The sequence below is a fragment of the Erinaceus europaeus genome, chromosome 15 (assembly GCF_950295315.1).
Source record: "Erinaceus europaeus chromosome 15, mEriEur2.1, whole genome shotgun sequence".
NCBI classification, from domain to species: Eukaryota; Metazoa; Chordata; class Mammalia; order Eulipotyphla; family Erinaceidae; genus Erinaceus; species Erinaceus europaeus.
This window is the reverse complement of record NC_080176.1, coordinates 72,813,888-72,835,871: the sequence shown is the minus strand read 5'-3', so window position 1 is coordinate 72,835,871 and position 21,984 is coordinate 72,813,888. Positions and strand designations below refer to the sequence as shown.

The window sequence follows — 21,984 nt, the reverse complement described above, 5'->3', positions numbered from 1 at the left end:
TTTGTAGTAAGAAAAGAGGACGTACGGGGGGGCGGTGGTAGTGCACCAGGTTAAGCAGATATGAGGTGAAGTGTAAGGATCTTGGTTCAAGCCCCTCCCTCCCCACCTACAGGGGGTTCACTTCGCAAGTGATGAAGCAGGTCTGCAGGTGTCTGTTGTTCTCTCCTCCTCTCTGTTTTTCCCTCTTCTCTCATTTTCTCTGTTCTATCCAATAACAACAACAATAATAAAAATGACCACCAGGAGCAGTGGATTCATAGGGCAGGCATCAAGCCACAGCAATAACCCTGAAGGAGAAAGAAAGAAAGAAAGAAAGAAAGAAAGAAAGAAAGAAAGAGAGAGAGAGAGAGAAAGAAGGAAAGGAAGGAAGGAAGAAAAGAAAGGAAATAAAGATTTATGTGACTAGATTCAAATCACTGACATAGTTTAATATCCTCCTTTTGGACACTTAAGATTTCCTTGTTGAGATACCAGACAACAGGTTTACAATAGTAACTTACTCGTTTTTTCATGGGATATTATTTTACACCCCCCAAAATCTCTGTCCTTCACAAATTAGTCCATATTCTACCTAATAATTGGGGGAAATGCTTTCATAAATAAGAAGAATAATTTAGACTAAAGTCATCGCCTTTGCATGAAAACACTTTGCCAAAGAATTAAAGATACAAGTGCCCCTAGGAGATGACCCACCATGTAGGGTGTCCAGTATGCAGGCATGAAGTCCTGAGTTCAGTCCCAGGATCACACACACTAGAGCAATGCTGTGGTTCCTCTCCCTCTCCCTCACCATCACACCCTCTCCCCCTCTCCCTCTCATTATTAAATAAAATCTATGTGTCTCTTGAGGTGGCATAGTGGATACAGTGTTGTACTCTCAAGCATGAGGTCCTGAGTTCAATCCCCAGTGTGATATCTACCAGAGTAATGTTCTGCCCCCTCCCAATAAGTTTCAAATAAATAAATATTAAAGAATTAGGAGCACTCTATGTTCTTCCAGGAGGTAAAAATAACCTCCCTTAAGTGTTTGTTGATATGACTATTCTTGCTCTCTTTCTACAAGAAGCAAAATAAGAACCTAACTAGTCCCTCTTTGAATTAAATATCAAGTCAGTGGACTTAAGCATCAGGTTAAGTTCTGCATGCTGATGCTATTGGGGATCTATTATCATGTTGCGTCTTTTGACTTCACAAGTTTAAATTCTTGGTGAGAGATCTGTCACCTCTCAGAACCCTTAGTGAGAGGCTACCTAATGCTGACTGTTTTTTCCCCCCAAGGATGTGAGTGACAAACTGAGCCTCCGCTTCCCTGGGTTGTATGTGGTGGGACAGAGAGACTTGCTATTCAACTATAAGAGATTCTTCGTAAGCTTGCTGCATGGAGTTTTAACATCAATGGTCCTCTTCTTCATACCTCTTGGAGCTTATCTACAAACCGTGGGCCAGGATGGAGAGGCACCGTCAGATTACCAATCTTTTGCTGTCACAATTGCTTCTGCTCTTATAATAACAGTCAATTTCCAGGTACGAGCCGGTACCCAACTGTTTTCAGTCAATAGATGCCTATGTTTCTGTACAAACACTAGCATGCCATTCACCAGGCTCCCACTCCCAGCCACTGAGCTGCTGCCTCTTGACAAAATATAACCTGTATGGTCTATTTGCTTGATTGATCCAAGAATACTTTTTGATAGTTCCATATTCAAGCCAAATCATGTCCAAATTAGTTGAATCTCTTTTCGGAATCCTTACATGCTTGCTAACACCCCAAACTGAGTGTTGTGTTTCTGGTTTCCCAACAGATTGGCTTGGATACCTCTTATTGGACTTTTGTGAATGCTTTTTCCATTTTTGGAAGCATCGCACTGTATTTTGGCATCATGTTTGACTTTCACAGCGCTGGGATACATGTTCTCTTTCCATCTGCATTTCAGTTTACAGGTTAGTACTAACTAAATTCCACAAAGTAGCTCCTAGGTACGTGAAAAATACAAAGTAACTTATTGCTCATAAAAAAATTAATGTTGAGGGAGTCAGGCGGTAGAACAGCGGGATAAGCGCAGGTGCTGCAAAGCACAAGGACCCGCGTAAGGATCCCAGTTCGAGCCCTGGCTCCCCACCTGCAGGGGAGTCGCTTTACAGGCAGTGAAGCAGGTCTGCAGGTGTCTTTCTCTCCCCTTCTCTCTCTTCCCCTCCTCTCTCCATCTCTCTCTGTCCTACCCAAAAACAACAACATCAACAACAACAATAATAACTACAACAACAATTTAAAAAAGGACATTTAAAAAAAAATCGAGAATCGGGTGGTGGCACAATGGGTTGAGCGCATGTGGTGCAAACAAAGCACAAGGACCGGTATAAGGATCTCAGTTCCGGCTCCCACCTTCAGGGAGCTCACTTCACAGGCGGTGAAGCAGGTCTGCAGGTGTCTATCTTTCTCTCCCCCTCTCTGTCTTCCCCTCCTCTCTCCATTTCTCTCGGTCCTATCCAACAACAACATTAATAACAACAATAATAACTACAACAATAAAACAACAAGGGCAACAAAAGGGAATAAATAAATACAAAAAAAATTTTTTTTAATTAATGTTGGGGGCCGGGCGGTGGCGCAGTGGGTTAAGCGCACATGGTGTGAACCTCAAGGACTGGCGTGGGGATCCCGGTTCAAGCACCGGCTCCCTACCCGCAGGGAGGGGGTGTGTCACCTCACAAGCAGTGAAACAGGTCTGCAGGTCTCTATCTTTCTCTCCCCCTCTGTCTTCCCCCTCTTACCTCGATTTCTCTCTGTCCTATCTAACAACGACAACAATAATAATAACAACAACAGTAATAAACAACAAAAGGAAAAAATAGCTTCCAGGAGCAGTGGATTCCTAGTGCAGGCACCAAGCCCCAGCCATAACCCTGAAGGCAAAAATAATAATAATAATGTCCCAGTGGATTGGAAAGCTGGAGATATAATGGGATGAAAGCAAATCAAAATAAACTTCCTGGATCATTTGCATCTGTTGCATTAGGTAAAAGGCACCATAGACACTCAAAACCTGATATGAACAACTTATTGGGATATTGAGTAGTCGTGTATTGCTGGTAACGAATTAACAGCTTAATTTTTCCAAACTCACTCTGAAAATGCATAAGCCACACAATTGCCTTTTTTATTTCAATTTCAAAAACCTTAATTTGTTTTTATATTTATTTATTTTCCCTTTTGTTGCCCTTGTTGTTTAACATTGTTGTGATTATTGATGTCGTTGTTGTTGGATAGGACAGAGAGAAATGGAGAGAGGAGGGGAAGACAGAGAGGGGGAGAGAAAGATAGACACCTGCAGACCTGCTTCACCGCCTGTGAAGCGACTCACCTGCAGGTGAGGAGACGGGGGCTCGAACCGGGATCCTTACGCCTGTTACGTATATAAAACTTTATGTAAAGTATGTGTGTGCCAGCAAAACAACTCACTTAGTAGTACACGGCTTTGCCATGTGCTTGACCCAGGTTCTAGCTCTGCCCCAGCGCACTGAAGGAAGCTTTGGGGCTGTGCTCACTCTCACACTCTCTGCCTCTACCTCTGTCTGCAGAAAAAACAAAAAAAGAGAGAGAGACAGAAAGAAAGGTTACAAGTTATATGTAGTACATAATGGTCCCTGGTACAGCTAACATCCTGACACTACCATTTGAGTGTTCTGGCTTCTAGAGCTCCAGTTTATAAGGTCTAGTCATAGAAAACTAAACTAGGAAAAAAAAAAAAGAAAAGAAAACTAAACTAGGATTTTAGTCTAGGTGCTCACACTTAGAAAGTATCTCAAACTGTAATAAAATAAATTTTCAATTTTACTCTAAAATTCAAAAAAGCTAAATTGAAATGACATACATTTGTTTACCAATTTCAGCATAACCGTCTGACAAATTCACCTTGTTTTGCCTGCGTCTTTTTTTAAAAAAACAAAGCAAAACAACAGCAACAACAACAGCAACAAAAAATCATCTTAGTTTGAACATTATCTTTGCAAACTGTGGCTACTTTGAAAGTTTAAGCTGTACAATTCTCTGTATATTTTGATCCTCTATTTCCACTTGGGGAAAATACTTTAAGGTAAAGCACACCAGACATACATTTCTTTCTTTCTTTTTTTTAAAATTATTTTTAATTAATTAATTATTTATTGGATAGAGACAGTCAGAAATCGAGAGGGAAGGGAGGGATAGAGAGGGTGAGAGACAGAGAGACACCTGCAGCACTGCTTCACCACTTGCAAAGCGTTCCCCCTGCAGGTGGGGACTAGGGGCTTGAACCTAGGTCCTTGCGCACTGTAACATGTGCACTCAACCAGGTGCACCACCACCCAGCCCCCAGACATACATTTCTAACTAAACAAAATAGTCCAAAGAACTAGGGATATTAAATTAGCTGATCAAACTAAGAAATACTCATATAGTGGAGTTCTGGAACTCAAAAGTAGACTACACATCATAAATATGAATGAAGAACAATAAGTAAATTTCTGGGGGTCAGGTGGTAGCACAGCAGAGTAAGAGCACATGGTGAGAAGCGCAAGGACCAGCGGAAGGATCCCAGTTCCAGCCCCCGGCTCCCCACCTGCAGGGGGTGTCGCTTCACAGGCGGTGAAGCAGGTCTGCAGGTGTCTGTCCTTCTCCCCCTCTGTCTTTCCCTCTTCTCTCCATTTCTCTCTGTCCTATCCAACAGCAACAAAAGCAAGGGCAACAGTAAAAATATTAACAAAAAAGGCAACAAAATGGGGAAAATGGCCTCCAGGAACAGTGGATTCATAATGCAGACACCGAGCCCCAGAAATAACCCTGGCAATAAATAAATATATATAAGTAAACTTCTAGAAAACAAATAATTTATAACTGCATAGTATAGGTGACATTTATAGGAATAAATTTAGGTTGATGTAAAATATCGTAAATATGAATTGGAATTTTTTAACTTTTGAGTTGAATAACTTAAGATTCACAATGCGAAAACAGTATAAACTTAATTTATCTGTAAACAGTTTGGTTGTTTATGACCAGTTGTTGGGTTGTAAAAGACAATTGCTGTAGTAATTTTTTTCTCCATAGGGTTGAGCTCATTTTTCTCTTTATGATTGTGTTTTGCTTTACTGGCCATTTTGAAATGTTAGTATCCTGTTACAACATTCCCATGGGAAATGTTTTTAAAATTCATGCACACATAGCAGTGTAAAAGAAAGAAAGAGCATTAAGGGTAGGGGTAGATAGCATAATGGTTATGAAGATGAAGGCTCTCGTGCTTGAGGCTCCTAAGTCCCAGGTTTAATTCCCCACCCCACCATAAGCCAGAGCTGAGCAGAGCTTCTTACAAAAAGGGGGGGGGGAGCATTAAAACATAAATGACAGCATTTTATATATTTACAGTGTAAGTACAGAAATCTTTCTGATAAGTTTGGTTCTAGAAATTTGTGTTTGTTTTTTGCTTTCGCAGAGCCCAGCTCTAGTATGGTGGTGTGGGGGCTTGAGGCTGCGACCTGGAAGCCTTAGGCATGAAAATGTATCTCATAAATCACTAACTACGTGGATCCCTGACCCTTGTCTGTTTGGGGTTTTTCTTAATGAGTCAGAACCACGTGTGTGCACAGTTTCACCACTTTCGGGTCACTTGGTTCTGAGAGAGGAGACTCGTCATTGCACCAGAGCTGGGAGGGTATACACTTACATGGTTTATACGTGTGTGTGCTTCTGTATACACACAACTACATTATGATTACCTGATTGCATTATAGAACGGAAGCACTACCTCCTTTGGCATGAAGAAACCAAATTGCAGTGGCACAAGCATGGCTCTGGTCAATGGTTATGGCTTTTAATTCAGGAGTTACCATATCTAATCTTGTCTCCTTGAGGCAAGTGTTGTTACTTCTCCAGAATCATGACTCCTCTCTCAGAATGTCTGTACAAAAGCCCATCACACAAGTGGCAGTACTATATGTGGTTGTTAATGCTTGAGTTTCAGAATAGACGTATCAGGCTGTCGGAAAAATCACGACTTTTTTTTTTTAGTGTTTTTCTATGTAAAAATGCATTGGGGGACACTCATTATAGTGCTCAAGGATGCATGTTCAAGCCCCTGGCCCTCACCTGTAGGGCGTAAGCGTACGAGTGGTGGAGCAGGACTGCAGGTATCTCTCTTTCTCTCTCACTCACTATCTCCCCTGCCCCTTTCAATTTTCTCTGTATCCAACAAATAAATAAAAATTTAATAAAATGATCATAAGTTTTCCAACACTCCAACATAAATTGAAACATACTTTTTTCCAGACAGTGGCAAACCCAGTTGAGCACATATGTTACCATGTGCTAAGACCCAGATTCAAGCCCCTGGTCTCTACCTGTGAGATGGGGCGGGGTAGGGTGAAACTTCACAAGCAATGAATCAGTGATCCAAGTGTCTTCATTTCTCTCCTTTTCTCTGTCTCCCTCTTCCACCTCAGTTTCTGTCTCTATCCAGTAAATAAATAAACATTTTTAAAGTACTTTTTTCAAATTCTTGGGTAATTCAAAAGTATAGATTGCTTAACTACATTTTAATCAATGCAATGTCAGTAAAGATGTCTTTGTTCTTTTTGTTTATTTATACATCTTTGTATCTCATTACTTTATTTATTTTAAAGCCTATTGTGTTAGATATAAGAATAACTGTTCCTGCCCTTTTTTTGTGGTCCATTAGATTGTACAACAGTCTTCCATCCTTTCACTTTGAGTCTGTGTTTTTCCTGTTGAGTTAGCTTGGATTCCTGCAGATAACATTATGGTTGGGTTGTGTTCTCTGGTCCATCTTCCTATTCTGTACCTTTTAATGATTCATGCCATTGATATTTACTGATATTATAGATTTAAGATATTTTAATGCCATTATTCTAAACCTTTATGAGTATTCTGATATATGGCATGTTTTTCATGTCGTTATTGTTTGTAGGAGACCTTTTAGAACTTCTTGCAGGGCAAACTATATACATTTATTACATTCCAATGAATTTATCTTCCAAATCCTGCTTCATTTAGTGTGGTTTAAAGGTCTTATCATTTGATCAATGATGAAAGATACTGATCTTATAAAAATTTGCTATGGATAACTAGGTTTTGGATTCGGCATGTTAACTCTGCCCTTGGGATGAACTGACCACTGTGATTCACTCTCTGTTTCCACAGGCACAGCTTCCAATGCTCTCAGACAGCCGTACATCTGGTTGACCATTATTTTGACAGTTGCCGTGTGCTTACTGCCCGTCGTTGCCATACGATTCCTTTCCATGACCATTTGGCCATCAGAAAGTGATAAGGTAGAGGAAAAGCCAGCCCACTCCAAACTGAGTGTCCCTTACAGAAATCAAAGCATTTCCCCAAAACAAATTTCAAAGTTCATAAGACTTTTGATATGAACTGTTTTCTTTAATTCATTGCAGATAAGTCCTTTGGGACTGGTAGCTTTACTGACTTCCTTGTACGGCTTTGCAAAAGTTCATCAAACTGGTGCTGGGTGGTAGGACACCTGGTTGAGCGTATGTTACAAGGCACAAGGACAGGACCCAGGATCTAGCCCTGGTCCCCACCTGCAGGGGGAAAGCTCTTCAAGTGGTGAAGCAGTGTTGCACATGTCTCTCTGTCTCTCTCCCTGTCACCCCCTTCCCTCTAACTTCTGGTTGTCTCTATCCAATAAATTAAGATAATTTATTTTTAAAAATTTAATGTTTGGGAGTCAGGCGGTAGTGCAGCAGGTTAAGCACATGTGGCACAAAGCCCAAGGACCAGAGTAAGGATCCTGGTTCGAGCCCCCAGCTCCCTACCTGCAGGAGGTTCGATTTAAAAGTGGTGAAACAGGTCTGCAAGTGTCTATCTTTCTCTCTGTCTTCCTCTCCTCTCTCTGTCCTATCTAACAATGAGGACATTAATAACAACAATAATAACTACAACAATAAAAACCAAGGGCAACAAAAAGGAAAATAAATAAATATAAAAAATTAAAAATATATTTTTAAAAAGTTTAATGTTCAGAAAAAGTTCATCAAACATAAAAAGGGATAATAGCATAACAAGCCTCTGTATGTCTATCCCCCCTCAGTTTAACAATGACAATATTAATAATTTAAAAATAATAATAATTTGCCATGCAGATAGGATTTTTTTTACTTTTTGTTTTAATGAGAGAGCTAGAAAAAGACCAGAACAACGCTCATCTCTGACTTATGGTGGTACTGTGGATTGAACCTGGGACCTCAGAGCCTCAGACAGGAAATCTTTTGCATAACCATTATGCTGTCTCCCCAGACCAGAAAGGATTTTTTTTTTCTCTCCACATAAAGAAAAAAGTCAGGGAGTCGGGCAGTACCGCAGCCGGTTAAGCTCAGGTGGCGCATAGCGCAAGGACCAGCATTAAGAATCCCGGTTCGTGCCCCCGGCTCCCCCATCTGCAGGGAGTCGCTTCACAAGTGGTGAGCTGGTCTGCAGATGTCTATCTTTCACTCCCCCTCTCTGTCTTCCCCTCCTCTCTTCATTTCTCTCTGTCCTATCTGACAACAGTAACTACAACAATAAAATCAAGGGCAACAAAAGGAAATAAATATTTAAAAAAGAGAGAAAGAAAAACATCACCTCATAGTAGGCACCTTTGAGCTACAAGTAACAAAAAGCTGTAACTCAAAATGGTTCAATAAGCCATCAGCTCCATTCAAATAAAAATTAGCAGGCTTTAGTTGATTATGCAACATAGTATTGTCCAAAAAGCACTGGGAGCCTTTCTAGCTTGCCCCTAGACTATCTTCATTATTAAGTTTTACCTTGAGGCCAGAAGATGGATGTAGCAGTTCCAGGTCTGGAATTAAACACATCAATACCCCAGGGAAGATGATTGGCTAGTCACTCTGTAGCTGCAGGTCTCAGTCCATCTCTCTCTCTCTCTCTCTCTCTCTTTCATCTCTCTCTCAGTGATTTAATAATAACTAACAAGATGGTAAGATTATGATGAAAGAACCCACCCTGCCCCCTAGATCTTATAATCAATAAATTAGGTCACTCCTAAAAAAATCAAGCAGCCCCACCCCTGGGAATGGCGTATTAGTGTTGCTGGGGACATAGGAGAAAGGAGGAGATGCTAGACAGACAACTTTCAGTGTCCCTTAGGCCTCCCTTTTTCATTGACAAAAATATGTTATGAAAGAGAGAGAAATGGAAGAAAGTTCTTTCTTAAAACCATGTCAGTCTAGCAGATGAATCGGAAATGCACTAGTTCAGAGAGTGGGCAAATCTGGCCTACAGTTGTGTAGCCCCCAGACCATCTTCTCATCTGGAACATGAGGACAGTGATGTCCTCCTCACAGTGATGCAGGTGTAGGATTCCCTTGCTGTGCCACCACCTAACCCTTCCCCATCCACCTCCTTTGGGCCCAGCTTCCCCTGTCTTCCCAGGCTTCCTCTCCATCAGCCTGTTGTTTTCAACCCTGTCTCTTTCCTGCAGATCCAGAAGCATCGCAAGCGGTTAAAAGCAGAGGAGCAGTGGAAACGGCGGCCAAGCATGTTCCGCAGAGGTGCCTCCTCGAGGCGCTCAGCCTACGCTTTCTCCCACCAGCGGGGCTACGCGGACCTCATCTCCTCTGGGCGCAGCATCCGCCGGAAGCGCTCCCCGCTGGACGCCATCATCGCCGACGGTACGGCAGAGTACCGGCGCACGGTGGAGAGTTGATGCGCTGCCGCCTGGCGGCCTGCAGGGGGCGCGCCCACAGAAGGACATGTATATTTTTTTACGAAAGACTCTCAGGACTTTTTTTATTTTAATTGAATTTGTCACAAGAATGATGGCAACAAGAACCTTTATAACGAATGACTTGGGTTGGGCTATTAAGCAATAATAGCACAGCTGAGGCTGCCTTTTTTTTTGTAAATCCTATTATTCAACTGTTTATGTTCATGATGATTCAAAGGGAACATTTTTTCACCTGATCTCATTCTAAAACAAAATTAGGAAACACCTTGTGTTCTGATTCAGATGGTGTTGCCTTATATGTTTTTTTTAAAAAATCACTATTAGATTTTCCTGTTGGGAAATTTCCCAGAATCTCCTTTCCTCTGTGCCACCTCATTCAATCTGAGTGATGGCAAATGATTCTGGATTGTTCCTCTCCTGCTAGCTAAGTGGTCCAGTGACTCTTCCAGAGTTGTTAGTGGGCTATATGACTTCATGATCTCCTCAGATTAGTTTAATAATTCAGTTTAATGAAGGATGCTTACTTGAGATTTCCTAAATACAAGATTTCAGTCTTTTCCAATTTACTACCTTGTTAAAATAGCATATTCTTAAAAAAAAAAAAAAAAAGCATATTCCATAAGTTTACTCTTAATTTTTTCAATTGTCTTTAGCCACTTCTTGTACCAACATCTTATTCCTTACTTTCATTTGAAAATGATACATTTAAATATTCATGGGCTTTTTTTTAAAAAAGTTTTTTAAAAACTGAAGTTATCAGTGATTAACTGCAGACTATTCTTCAAAGCTTTCTTTTGAAAAGCAAACTTTGTGCCTGCAACTATGTGCTTTATAAGGGATTTGAATGAGACCTCACTTTTTCACTTTTTGTCTGGAGAGAAAAGTCTGTTATTAATAACATTTTTAAGACATAGGGATAGTGTGTCTTTAAAAAAAAAATTCTAGGGAGTCGGGCGGTAGTGCAGCGGGTTAAGCGCATGTGTCACAAAGCATAAGGACCGTCCTAAGGATCCCGGTTCGAGCCCCTGGCTCCCCACCTGCATGGGAGTCCCTTCACAGGAGGTGAAGCAGGTCTACAGGTGTCTTTCTCTCCTCCTCCCTGTCTTCCCCTCCTCTCTCCATTTTCTCTCTGTCCTTTCCAACAACAACTACAAAAATAAAACAAGGGCAACAAAAGGGAATAAATAAATAAATAAATATTCTGGATAATTATGGAAACTACAGATCTTCCCCAACTTCTAATAAAATTACATCCTAATACATCTATCATAATTTGAAAATATCATACATTCAAAATGTATCTTACACCTAATATCATAACTCAGACCAGCTTATATGTGCTTATTTATTTGGGCAAAAATATTTAGCAAAAAGATTGTTTTATAATAAAATGTTAGCAAGTTCATGTAACCTATTGAATGTTATGACAGTGAAAAGCAGAATTCCAGATATAATATTCAATGAATGAGTCCAAAATTAAGAATAGTTTCTCTGGAGTGAAATAGCTTTTGTACCATCCTAATATTGAAAAATCATACATCAAACCATCATAAGTCCGGAACCACCTATCTGTATACTCAAAGAAGCAGTAGAAGTAATTGTTTCATGGGCCTCATTTTATGTCATTCCCCCCAACCCATTCTGTTTTCTAGAAATATTCAGAAGTATTCTAAATAACCCTGTTCTTTACCCTTAGGCTGTGAATGTCCAAAATGTCTCTCCCTTTGAATTCCTCTGAGGAAATCATAGCATGTATATGGCACGTTTTCTAGGTGTGAGAAAGGAATGTATGGCTCTTTAGTCTATGGAAGCAAATTTCTGAAAGTTTACAACTTTTCTGCATCCTGTAAATAAGAATTGTGTGTTGTTGTTTTTTTAAGTTAGTTTGTGTAATTGTCAGTTTCAAATTTCTCTCCCGTTTTGCGAATTGTGGGAAAGGTCGACAATGCAAATGTGTCAAAGACTTTACACTGTTGGGTGCAATATTAACAATTCAAAAATGCAAATTGCTTTGAATAAATTATTTATATTCTGTAAATCTGAGATTTAATGTATATTTTTGTTTAAAAAATAAATGCTTTAGTAAAATCTTTGGAAAGTATAATCTTTTTTTAGTATTATTTTTTAATATTTATTTTATTTTATTTATTCCCTTTTGTTGCCCTTGTTGTTTTATTGTTGTAGTTATTATTGTTGTTGTCGTTGTTGGATAGGACAGAGAGAAATGGACAGAGGAGGGGAAGACAGAGAGGAGGAGAGAAAGATAGACACCTGCAGACCTGCTTCACCGCCTGTGAAGCGACTCCCCTGCAGGTGGGAAGCCGGGGCTCGAACTGGGATCCTTATGCGGGTCCTTGTGCTTTGCGCCACCTGCGCTTAACCCGCTGAGCTACAGCCCGACTCCCGGAAAGTATAATCTTTTAAATTACATTATGCCACCTCCATGGAGTATGAATGAAACTTGTGAACACTGTAATAGGGTGGGGGGAGCTGGACAGATTATTATCCTCCACAGCAGAAGTGCTATGAAAGTGTTAAACAGGCCTAGGAGATAGCTCCTTTATTTAAAAAAAAAAAAAAAAGTCACATTAAAAAGGAATAAAATTTAAAAGCCACATTTATTTATTTTTATGTATTTATTGGGTGCAGAGAAGATGAGAGGGATGGGGGATATAAGGGAGGGAGGGAGAGAAAGATCTACAACACTGCTTCACTTCTTGTGAAGCTTTCCCCCTACAGGTGGGAACATGACCTTGAAGCTGGATTCTAGCACACTGTAATGTGTGCACTCAACTGGGTTCACCACTGCCCAGCCCGTTTATTTATGTTTAATTATTTTACCAGAACACTGTTCAATTCTGACATGTGGTAGTGCCAGGAGCTGAACTTTGGACTTCTGAACTTCAGGCATGAAAGTCTGTTGAATAAATTGCTATGTTATCTCCCCAGTAAAACCCCCCCCCCAAAAAAAGCCACTCTTTTGGGGTTTTTTTGTTTGTTTTTTGCCTCCAGAGTTATTGCTGGGACTCGGTGCCTGCAGCAAGAATCACTGCTCTGGAAGGCTATTTTTTTGCTCCTTTTGTTGCCCTTGTTTTATCATTGTTGTGGTTATGATTGTTCTTATTGGTGTCGTTGTTGTTGCATAGGACAGAGAGAAATGGAGAGAGGACAGGAAGTTAGAGAAGGGAAGAGAAAGACACCTGCAAACCTGTTTCACTGCTTGTGAAGCGACTCCCCTGCAGGTGGAGAGTCAGGGACTGGAACCCGGACCCTTACTCCAGTCCTTGTGCTTTGCGCCACGTGCACTTTACCCACTGCTCTACCACCAGACTCCAGCCACTTCTTTTTTTTAACTGGGACATATCACTATATTTAAAGTGTTTCAGTGGGAAAGGAAAATACCATAATGGTTATGCAAGGACATTCATGCCTGAGGCTCCAAGATCCCAGGATTCAAACCCTGCCACTATTCTAAGCCAGCGCTGAGCAGTGCTCTGGAAAAATAAATAAATTGCTTAAAGATGAAATGTGTTTAACCAAAAAGCACTAGCTATGGTTCTTATTGACGTTAGTAGCAGACACTTTCAGTAAATATCTGACGGGATTAAAATATTTCTTCAAAGATTTCACTGTGATAATAGAATGTACCTTAATGGGTTCTCAATCTCTCTGGGTAGGTGCTGTCTTCATGTGTTATAAATGAAGCTTAAAACTGCAAGGCACTTTCTGAAAGTTCTGTCAGAATCTGCTACAAGGTCAAGGCTGCAGTAAGAAGTCTGGTGCTTCTGGGGGCCGGGCAGTAGTACTGTGGGTTAAGCGCACATGGCACAAAGCATAAGGACAAGTGGAAGGATCCCGGTTCGAACCCCCAGCTCCCCATCTGCAGGGTGGTCGCTTCACAAACGGTGAAGCAAGTCTGCAGGTGTCTATCTTTCTCTCTCTCTGTCTTCCCCTCCTCTTTCAATTTCTCTCTGTCCTATCTAACAACAACAAGGCAACAAAAGGGAAAAAATGGCCACCAAGAGCATGGATTCCTAGTGCAGGCACGCTTACCTCAGCGATAACCCTGGAGGCAAAAAAGAAAAAAGAAAAATTTAAAAAAAAAAGTCTGTTGCTTCTCTAGAGACAGGTTGTTGTCACAGCACTGTAGGAAAACAAAACATTGCGGAGGAAGAAATGGAGTTTGGAATCTTTAAATCTAAACACTGTGAAAATGATTTTCTGTCAGTGAGACAGCTCGCCTGGATAGTGTGTCTGCTTTGCCATGTGCATGAGCCCAGCCCCCAATGCACTGGGGGAGTTTTCCTATCGTGGTCTATCGTGGTGTGTCTTCTCCCCTGTCTCATCTGTTTCTATCTGAAAAAATTGGCCTGGAAAGCCCAGCAAAGACAAAAAAAAAAAAAAAAAAAAAAAGATCATCTTCCCTTAAGTAGGCATGTAGGCATTTCCCATAGAAGATATAAAAGTGGCCAATAAGTGTATGAAAATGTACTCAATATGGACATTAAGGAAATGCACACACATCAAGAGCTCAGTAAGATACTACTTCACACCCACAAAGGTGACTGTTAATAACATTTTCAAAAGCAAAATAACAAGCATTGGCAAATATGTAGAGCAAATGGAACCCTCATACATTGCTAGCAGAAATGTTAAAATGTTTCAGTCACTGTGGAAAATAGCTCAAGAAGACAAGAGTAACAAAACTGTCTATGGGAGCCAGGCGGTACCGCACTTGGTTAAGTGCGCACATTACAGTGTGCAAGGATCCAGGTTCAAGCCCCTGGTCCCCACCTGCAGGGGGAAAGCTTCACAAGTGGTGAAGCAGGGATGCAGGTGTCTCTCTGTCTCTATACAATAATAAATAAATAAATAAATAAAACATTTTTAAAAGCTTAATTTTTTTAAAAACTGTCTATGAATATATATACTCAGAACTGAAAACATTTCAGACAAATACTTGTAAATGGATGTTTGAGAAGCACTAGTCACAATAGCCAAGCAGTAGAAACAACGAATGTGATGAAACATCATATAGTCATAACAAAGATAGGCTAGGTTAACTATGGCAGTATAGGAAAGTCTCCAACACCTCCTTCCATAGATACACAGAAAACACGCCTTCATGTGGAACCATTTCCATGGGTGGCGGAACTCTCTGAGTAACTCCTGTGCAGTGTGTAAGAAGATAAAACTCACATCCAAATATCCAAGTGGGGGTGTGAGGAGACTAAAGCATAAAACTGGGAAAAAACTCAAATCTCAAAAAGAGTTTTTCCCTGAGGAGAAGGTGCTTAACTTAATATATATATATATATATATGGAGTCGGGTGGTAGTGCAGCGGGTTAAGTGCATGTGGCGCGAAGCTCAAGGACCAACATAAGGATCCTGGTTCAAGCCCCCGGCTCCCCACCTGCAGAGGAGTCGCTTCACAGGCGGTGAAGCAGGTCTGCAGGTGTCTTTCTCTCCTCCTCTCTGTCTTCCATTCTTCTTTCCATTTCTCTCTGTCCTATCCAACAATAATGACATCAATAACAACAACAATAATGACAACAAGGGCAACAAAAGGGAATAAACAAATAAATAAAATAAAAAATATATATATAGAGAGAGAGACTATAATAGCAAAGTGAGAAAAAGGTCTTAGAGGGTCCCCCTCCCCAGTGCAGAAGCAGCCAACTAAGAGGCAGTCAGACTTGGAGATAGAAGTACTTCCTAGGACAGAGGCCAGCAGCAATCATCTTTGTGCTCTCTCTTTGCCAAGCTCCTGAAGGTCAGTACCTCCCGAGGGACTTGTGCACATGCATGGTGGCTTGGATTGATCACCTGGCTCAGGTTGCCAGCAGGACTTGCTTTCCTGGGTCTCATGATAGCAAAGACAGCCAACTCAAACACACCCTTAGTCTCTCTGTTAAAGAGCCCAGTTTGTGTATGTATGTGTTCTAAGTTCACACATATTTTTTTAATTTTATTTATCAATGAGAGGCATAGGAGGAGAGAAAAAAAGAACCAGACATCACTCTGGTACATGCGCTGCCGGGGATGGAACTCAGGACCTCATGCTTGAGGCTTAATTCATGCAGGTCATGTAACAACATAGCGATGACAAACTGCAAAAAAAAATTATATACCAAATGAGAAGTGTCACTGTATGCTAAAGTGCACACTAGGTATTTCTGAATACTTTATCTCAATCTCACAACCACCTTTCCAGGGAAGGGCTATTTTCATTTTACAGTTGACAAAGCTGTAGCTCAGCGAGGCTGAGGATCACTGAAGCAGAAACTAAGAAATTTGTGGCCTCCGACAAAGCAGCTTGTTCCAGGTCTCCCAACTGCCGTTACCTTTAATTACTTGCGTTAACGGGTCAGCACCCAACAGGACTTTAAAAGAACTTCTCTTATTTTTCTTAGTTTTAGGGAGAAACTACAAATAAGATGTTTACAAGCACGCATGAAGCATCCTGGAAATCTCTGCCATCAATTAACGAGCAAATACCTGCATGTAATTCGTCCATAAAAGAAGGAAATTAAGTCTTTGGTTTCTTAGCTGGTTTCACTGTAATGGCAATTCCTAATTCTCGTTTGCGGTTTCAAACCAGTTTTCAAAACTGGGAAGATGTGTTGATGGCTTCATTGATTTGCTAAGTAAACCAATACAGGGCCTCCCCAGTGCCCGGTCCAGGTCGTGGGAGTGTCCTAAAGACGCTCAACAGTAACCTTTGCATCTCTTTCTGAAGACTATTCTGAAGTGCAGTAACAGCGGTTGCTAAGTTCTTTAAAGATACCCGTGACTTCGCTCGGAGTGTACTGAAGGCAGCGTTTGATCTTTGAGTGGACCCCAGGTTCCCTCCACACTGGCAGATGTATGGAAGGCAGGCTCGAAGAAAGAAACCTGGAAGTGCCCGGAGACAACATGGCAGCTCCGGCTTCAAATGCCCTTAGTTCAGACTTCCTGCTGACTACGGCAACGCATGGAGGCCATTATAGTGTCGGGATAGAAGGACGCGCTTCTAGTTGTGGAGCTAAGGAGGCGCCAATCTAGAAATAGAGATAACCCCGAGTAGGAGTGAAGGCGGAACAAGTGGAGGATGGAGAGAGACCGGCTCCTCCTGCTGGCCAGCGGTGGGTAAGGAAACAAGAAAATAATTCTTGTCCATCCGTCCGTCCTTCTGTGGGTTGGTCCGTCCATCTCACTTATTTTCCGGTTCTTGGAATCTGTGCATTCAAGAAGGGGTGGCAGCCACCAAGTTCGACAAAGGGAAAGAAAGAATGATGCCTTGTGGTTTTACAGGGAACGTTTATTAGAAACAGAAAACCTGGGAGTCGGGCTGTAGCGCAGCGGGTTAAGCGCAGGTGGCGCAAAGCACAAGGACCGGCATAAGGCTGCCGGTTCGAACCCGGCTCCCCACCTGCAGGGGAGTCGCTTCACAGGCGGTGAAGCAGGTCTGCAGGTGTCTATCTTTCTCTCCTCCTCTCTGTCTTCCCCTCCTCTCTCCATTTCTCTCTGTCCTATCCAACAATGACAACAACAGTAATATCTACAACAATAAAACAACAAGGGCAACAAAAGGGAATAAATAAATTAAATAAAATAAAAACAAAATTAAAAAAAAAAAACAGAAAACCTGCGCAAAGCACAAGGACCGGCATAAGGATCCCGGTTCGAACACCGGCTCCCCACCTGCAGGGGTGTCACTTCACAGGCGGTGAAGCAGGTCTGCAGGTGTCTTTCTCTCCTCCTCTCTGTCTTCCCCTCCTCTCTCCATTTCTTTCTGTCCTATCCAACAACGACAACAACAATAATAACTACAACAATAAAACAACAAGGGCAACAAAAGGGAATAAATAAATAAATAAATATTTTAAAAATACACTTAAAAAAAAAGAAACAGAAAACCTCTCGAGAGGGAAGGGACAGGAGTGAAGCTGGAGCAATGCTCCCTCAAAGAAACAGGAGGGGGTCCTCGAGTAAGGAGCTCCATATTGGGCAAGGACCAGGGTCTTTATGGAAAGCTCCGTCATCTCCTCCGTCCAGATGGAAGCTTCACAGGCTGCACCCACATTCACTCAGTCAGCTGATCTGGTCCCTCTGGTGGCTGCGTGGAAATCTTGTCCTCTGCACAACTGGGTGTGTGGCAACTTCTGCAGCCTCGGGACAGAATGTCCCAGAAGACAGGAGGTGTAACTAAGACACTGTGTTTATTAGGGAGACAAAGACTGGGGAACTAGAGACTGAGGGCTGGGGTGGGGTGGGGGTAATCAGTACAGTAGCCTTGGTAAACTGTGCCCCTTTCTCCCATTGCCTATTCCTGTCGTCTTTACTGGAATTAGAAGTTCCACTGGCCCCAGTTTGGGGTCGCAAAGATTTCATGTATCTCATGGATGTCAAAGTACCCTGGGAATTCTTTGAATCAAGTAAAATATCCAAATCATCATCATATCCAATTCACCACTAGATGAATTAAGAGCTCTTTTTTTAGATTTGAATGAGAATTAATCCTTGCTCAAATCCAGGAACTGATATGTGTTTACCTAGAAATTTCTCTTTTATTTGATTTAAGAATTTAAAGTATAGGACCATATCAGGAGATCTAAGGGTATAGATAGGATTATCGTGTGGATTTATTCTTTCAGATATGAGTTCAGATTAGCATGTGAATTTAACTTTGATCAGACTGAGAAACTTGGATTAGATTAACATAGATATTTTTTATCTAAAACTAGATTAGAATAGGAATTTACATGGGCCAGTTCATGCCAGGTTAAGCGCACATGTTACCATGCACAAAGACCTAAGGTTCAAGTCCCCACTCCCCACCTGCAGGAGGGGGTGGAAGCTTCACAATTAGTGGAGCAGGTCTGCAGGTGTCTCTTTTTGTCCTTCCCTCTCTATCTTCTCCTCCCCTCTCAATTTCTATCTGTCCTCTCAAAAAAAAAAAAAAAAAAAAAAGGTAAGGGATGGGAAGAAAGAAAGAAAAAAAAAAAGGAAGGAAGGAAGGCAGGGAGGGAGGAAGTCTGACTGCCTCGAGCAATAGAGTCATAGTACCAGCACTGAGCACTGAGCACTGAGCCCTAGGGGATGACAACCCTGGTGGCAGATGAGGAGGAGGAGGAGAAGGAAGAGGAGAAAGAGAAGGATTTACCTTTGTTGTTACTTCACTCTAGGCTGATTTTTCTTTTTCTTTTTCTTCTTCTTCATATATATATGAAGAGAGAGAGAGAGATACAGAGAGAAAGAGCGAGAGAAAAGGAAAGATACCGCAGCAGCAGTTTCCTCTGATGTGATTGGGGTTGGGATCGAACCTGTTTTACTTGCATGGCAAAGTAGACCCTTTATCCAGGTGGTCAATTTTACTGTCTCAGGAATTTAACTTTCATTAGATCTCAATGAACTCAGATTAGATTACTATGGAATTATTTGATGAGATCAAGATTTTATTATATCAGCATGTGGATGTGTATTTGATAAAATAAAGAGATTGTGACCAGATTAGAAACAAATTTATTTTGGATTATACTAAAGTGTTCTCTTAGGTTAACATAAGAATTTGGATTTATGGGAGTCGGGCGCTAGCACGACACACATATGGTGCGAAGCGCAAGGACTGGCATAAGGATCCTGGTTCAAGCCTCTGGCTCCCCACCTGCAGGGGAGTCAATTCTCAGGTGGTGAAGCAGGTCTGCAGGTGTCTATCTTTCTCTCTTTCTCTCTGTATTCCCCTCCTCTCTCCATTTCTCTCTGTCCTATCTAACAATGACGGCATCAATAACAACAATAAAAAAACAAGGGCAACAAAAGGGAAAAATAAATAAATATTTAAAAAGAATTTGGATTTATTAATGATGCTAAAACAAATTTAGGAATATATCTTTGATAGATTATTAAAATCAAACTGAGGAACCAAGATTATATAAACATAATGGTTTATCTTTGATTACATTAGGAATTCAATTATATCAGTATATTACTTGCTTTTTATTGTGTGCAGGATCTTGAATTAGATTAGCCTTGAAATGTATACTTGATTGAATTTAGGACATTTATTAGGTTAGCATAAGAATTCAATTTATAAAAACATTCACACATACATATACTGGGTTAACTAAATCACAATCTAATTACCTACTGGGCCAAAAATTGCTAGGAAAAGCTATGTCCCAAATCTAATGAAATGTAAGACAGATGATCTTAGCAAAAGTCTCAAACCAATGAGAGATAAATTGATGGAATGCACAAACAAAGGCATCAAATATAATCAAATATAAATTGATAAGGATGGGCCAGGAAGATAGCATAGTGGTTATGCAACAGGCCTTCATGTCTGAGGATACAAAGTCTCAGGTTCAATCCCTGGTATCACCATAAACCAGAACTGAACAGTGCTCTGGTTAAAAAATAAACTAAGTACTATATGTACAGCCCAGGTTCAAGCCCAGGGCCCTACCACATTGAAGAAAGCTTCAGTATTGTCCTTGCTTTTTCTTCTTGCCTGCCTTCTTTTTTCTTTTTTTAATATTTATTTTATTTATTTATTCCCTTTTGTTGCCCTTGTTGTTCTATTGTTGTAGTTATTATTATTGTTGTTGTTGTTGTTGGATAGGACAGAGAGAAATGGAGAGAGGAGGGGAAGACAGAGAGGAGGAGAGAAAGATAGACACCTGCAGACCTGCTTCACCGCCTGTGAAGCGACTCCCCTGCAGGTGGGGAGCCGGGGTTCGAACCGGGATCCTTATGCCGGTCCTTGTGCTTTGACTCCCCTGCAGGTGGGGAGCCGGGGTTCGAACTGGGATCCTTATGCCGGCCCTTGTGCTTTGCGCCACCTGCACTTAATCTGCTGCACTACAGCCCGACTCCCTCTTTTTTTTTTAATTTGTATATACTTATTTATTTTCCCTTTTGTTGCCCTTGTTGTTTTTTATTGTTGTTGTTATTAATGTCGCTATTGTTAGATAGGACAGAGAGTAATAGAGAGAGGAGGGGAAGACTGAGGAGAGAGAAAGACAGACACCTGCAGACCTGCTTCATCACCTGTGAAGTGACTCCTCTGCAGGTGGGGAGCTGGGGGCTTGAACCGGGATGCTTACACAGGTCCTTGTGCTTTGCACCATGGTGCGCTTAACCCTCTGGGCTACCACCAGACTCTCCCTTCCTTCCTTTCTACTTATCTACTTTTCTTTTTAAATTTTATTAGTGACTATATTGATTTACAAAATTGTAAGATAACAGGGGTATAATGCCACACTGTTCCAAACACTGGAGTTTTCAGTGTCCCCTTTCCCTCCACTGGAAGCTCCAGCAGTTCTCCCAAGGTAGCAGATGTGGGCTGACTATTATTGCCATAACTGACTGTCTATATTTATATATATTTGCCTCTTTTTTCCCTATGGTCTTGCTTTCTTTTCCTTTCTTAGTCACACCTACAGTAGATTTGTAATGCGAGCACTGAGTACCAATGATAACATTGGTGATAATAAAAAAAATTAAAAATTAAATTTAAAAAAATGTATTATATATAATGAGAGGGAAAGATGGAGAAAATCAATAAAAAGCCCCAAATCCAACCAAGAATAAATTGATACTAAACTTAAGCTAGATATGCAAGTCTAATAAAAAAAAGAGGCTGGGGAAGTAGAATAATGGTTCTGCCAAAACCTGAGACTCTGAGGTTCCAGGTTCAATCCCCAGAACCATGATAAGCCAGAACTGAACAGTGTTCTGGTATCTCCCTCTCTTTCTCTCTGAATCATTTTTTCATTAAAAATTAATAAAATATTAAAAAATATTTTAAAAAATAGACTATTAGATAAATCCTGAAACTAATCATAGACAGTTAGCTGTGCTAATCCAGACTTCACAGATCTAACCCATGGTTTCCTAGGCTAATCCGAAGAAATATATCAAATGTAATGAAGGGGAAATTGAGATACTGGCCATCACATTACCAAATATGATCTAAGATAACTTTGATAGGCTGATATATAATGGAAGATAAATTGATGAATTACTCCAATCCAATGCCCCAAATATCATTAAGATAAATTGATATGCCCATTCAACAGTAGGTCCCCAAAATAATAAAAGAAATGCCAATAGATTATTACAAATAAATACCGATGTTAATAAAAGATTGGTTGGTATGCTAGAGAACAAAATCTGATTTCTAGTGTCTAACAAAAAATCCAAATTTTATTTTTAAAATTTGTCACACTAATCCAATTTAAATAATGAATTTTTTTAATA

The 21,984-nt window shown here is 40.8% G+C and overlaps 1 protein-coding gene across 1 annotated transcript in view; it reads left to right on the top strand.

Moving 5' to 3' along the window:
• The window catches only part of ATP8B1 (ATPase phospholipid transporting 8B1), a 155,005-nt gene extending 143,173 nt beyond the window's left edge, over window positions 1–11,832 (top strand). Inside the window, exons 25-28 of the mRNA XM_007532238.3 lie at window positions 1,279–1,524; window positions 1,803–1,941; window positions 7,193–7,323; window positions 9,495–11,832. Coding sequence (XP_007532300.1) covers window positions 1,279–1,524; window positions 1,803–1,941; window positions 7,193–7,323; window positions 9,495–9,719 — 741 coding nt within the window. The 3' untranslated portion in view covers window positions 9,720–11,832. The remainder of the gene's footprint in view (window positions 1–1,278; window positions 1,525–1,802; window positions 1,942–7,192; window positions 7,324–9,494) is intronic.
• Window positions 11,833–21,984: the final 10,152 nt, after the last annotated feature.